The sequence below is a fragment of the Penaeus japonicus genome, unplaced genomic scaffold (genome assembly GCF_977035675.1).
Source record: "Penaeus japonicus unplaced genomic scaffold, GWHDUDI00000001_assembly GWHDUDI00000038, whole genome shotgun sequence".
In the NCBI taxonomy this organism is placed as follows: Eukaryota; Metazoa; Arthropoda; class Malacostraca; order Decapoda; family Penaeidae; genus Penaeus; species Penaeus japonicus.
In genome coordinates this window covers 22,240,217-22,242,716 of record NW_028234440.1, presented here as the reverse complement: position 1 = coordinate 22,242,716, position 2,500 = coordinate 22,240,217, and the positions used below count along the sequence as shown (strand labels likewise).

Genomic DNA, 2,500 nt, shown 5'->3' with positions numbered 1-2,500 from the left:
CCCTTTCTTCCTCCTCCTCTCCCTCTCCTCCTCCCCCCATCCCCCACCACACTTACTCTGGGCGTGGTATAAGCTGAGTTCCTGAGGAGGTGGGCGTGCCTCGGGTCGTGTGCATGATGGGCGGGCAAAGGTAGGGTATAATGCAAAGTGTCCTGCTGCCCCAACTTGCTGAGCGCAGACTGACTCGCCGGCTGCGGGCGCTGTGGCTGCTGTTGACAGTGCTGATGGTGTTGCACGAGCGAAGGGGAGTGCTGTTGCTGGTGGCAGTGGAGGCGGTGCTGTGCTGTGCCGCCTCTGATGCTTACTGTCACGTCGTCACAGTCTGGGGCGGAAAGGAGCGTGCGGTGAGCGTGCGGTTTCCCTGCGGTTTCCCTGCGGTTTCCCTGCGGCACGTCTCTCGCTTCAGGGAATGTGCATTGGCTGCCAAATTCGGTCTAGCGTATGTACATATCTTACGATATCAAAATGATTGCTATAGGTATGTGTGCTCACTTACATGGTTGCTTATCATTAATGTCAATTTTGTTATTGTTTGCTTTTGTTATGTGCTTGTTATTGTTATCATTATTGTTATCAGTATCTACTACTATCATCAATACTATCACTATCACCATTATTATCAGCATTATCATTATTAATGATATTATTATTATTATTATCTCTTTTGTTATCTACTGTTAACATTAATACCATTATTATTGTTGTTGTTGCTATTATCATCATTACTAGCATTATCATTTGTATTATAGTTGTTATTCTTACTGTTGTTCTGCTGATATGACCGATTTCTTTATAATTTTAATGATGAAGTTGTATATATGCTTGCACAATTTAAATGTGTCTGTTTTAAGTTTATGTGTGCATATGTCTCTGTTTAAATGTTTTGTTATGAGTCAGTTCTCTTTATGTATGAATGCATTAATTAACGCAAGTACTTTTACAGCAACAGACGATTTATGCTGAATATAGTATGTATTTATGTAATTGCAAATTTGCATACTACATTTGAGGAAGTCTATCAGATTACGTGTTTGATTGCGTATGAACAATGATATATAAACTCTCGAACTTGTAAATTTACTATTATTAGCAAATATTCGAAAATAAACACTAGCTCACACAGGGGCAGGCACACACGCACATACACATACACACACACACACACACCCACACCCACATACAAACACAAACACAAACACACACACACACACATACAAACACAAACACACACACACACACACACACACATACAAACACAAACACAAACATACACACACACACACACACACACACACACACACACACACACATACAAACACAAACACAAACACACACACTCACACATTCAAACACACGTAAACACCCACACCCACATACGCGCACATTACCTGAGGCATCCAATCTACGGTGTATAAAATGATGATCCGAGATCAAGTGTGTAAACATCGGGTTCTATACTTGGCCATATGAGGTAGGATCACATGAAGAAAAACTTTTTTTTTTTAAATCAGATTCACTTTCATCTCTCTCTCTCTCTCTCTCTCTCTCTCTCTCTCTCTCGTTTTTTCTTTCTCTCTCTCTCTCTCTCTCTCTCTCTCTCTCTCTCTCTCTCTCGCTCTTTCTGTATATGTTTATATATATATGTATATATGTGAAATGAAAATATGAAAGCATAATCCATTAATAGCCCTAGGTTTGCATCGTTTTCAGAGGAAAAAGCGAAAGAGTCTATTAGTGTAAAAAAATGCTAGCTAAGACATAGGAAATGTATGGCATTATGTACAAGCAATACTATTTAAGTATTTAGTACTACTTACCTTAAATCTCAATGCTACGTACACTAGGTCTTTTTTGCAGTAAGCGAACAAGCAAAGGTGTTCTTAGCCTTTATTTATGAATGAAGAATAATTACAGTGTCAGTGATTGTGTCTACTCTGCTTACTACTAGATAATGGCATTGATGATAGCTATAATAAAATCCGTTATAGTTATCCATTGTCATCGACTCTTCATCTTGATATACAATTTTCAGTTCAACCTCTTACTTCCCCAAACTAAATCTTTTTACCCACTAGAACTTTTATCTCTATTTTCTATATCTATATCTATTATCTATAACCTCAAGAAATCCACTCCTATATGCTTCATTTGACTGCTCCTATTCCAACTCATCTCCTTATCTTTCTCCTTCTACCTTAGAGCTCCTTAATCCACCCCAATTTCGAGAGAGAAAATAGATTTTTCGATAATCATTGCCATCGACACTTCAATTAACGATACAATCGTCAGTGGACCCTCCCGTGCCATCTATAACATCAGTGAATTAGCTCCTGCATGATACATTCTATCGACCCCCCACCACCCCCACCCCACCCCACCCCGCCCCGCCCTCCCCTTATTCTGCATCTGGGCCCCTTGTTCCTCTACCTCTCCACCTCCCACTCCCTCCCGCCCTCCCTTATTCTGCCTCGACCCCTTGTTTACGTCACCCACCCCCGCC

The 2,500-nt window shown here is 40.7% G+C and overlaps 1 protein-coding gene across 1 annotated transcript in view; it reads right to left on the bottom strand.

Moving 5' to 3' along the window:
• The window catches only part of LOC122255608 (nephrin), a 271,567-nt gene that overhangs the window by 4,604 nt on the left and 264,463 nt on the right, over positions 1-2,500 (bottom strand). The window contains exon 17 of the mRNA XM_086532845.1: positions 57-322. Within this exon, the coding sequence (XP_086388971.1) occupies positions 57-322 (266 nt within the window). The remainder of the gene's footprint in view (positions 1-56; positions 323-2,500) is intronic.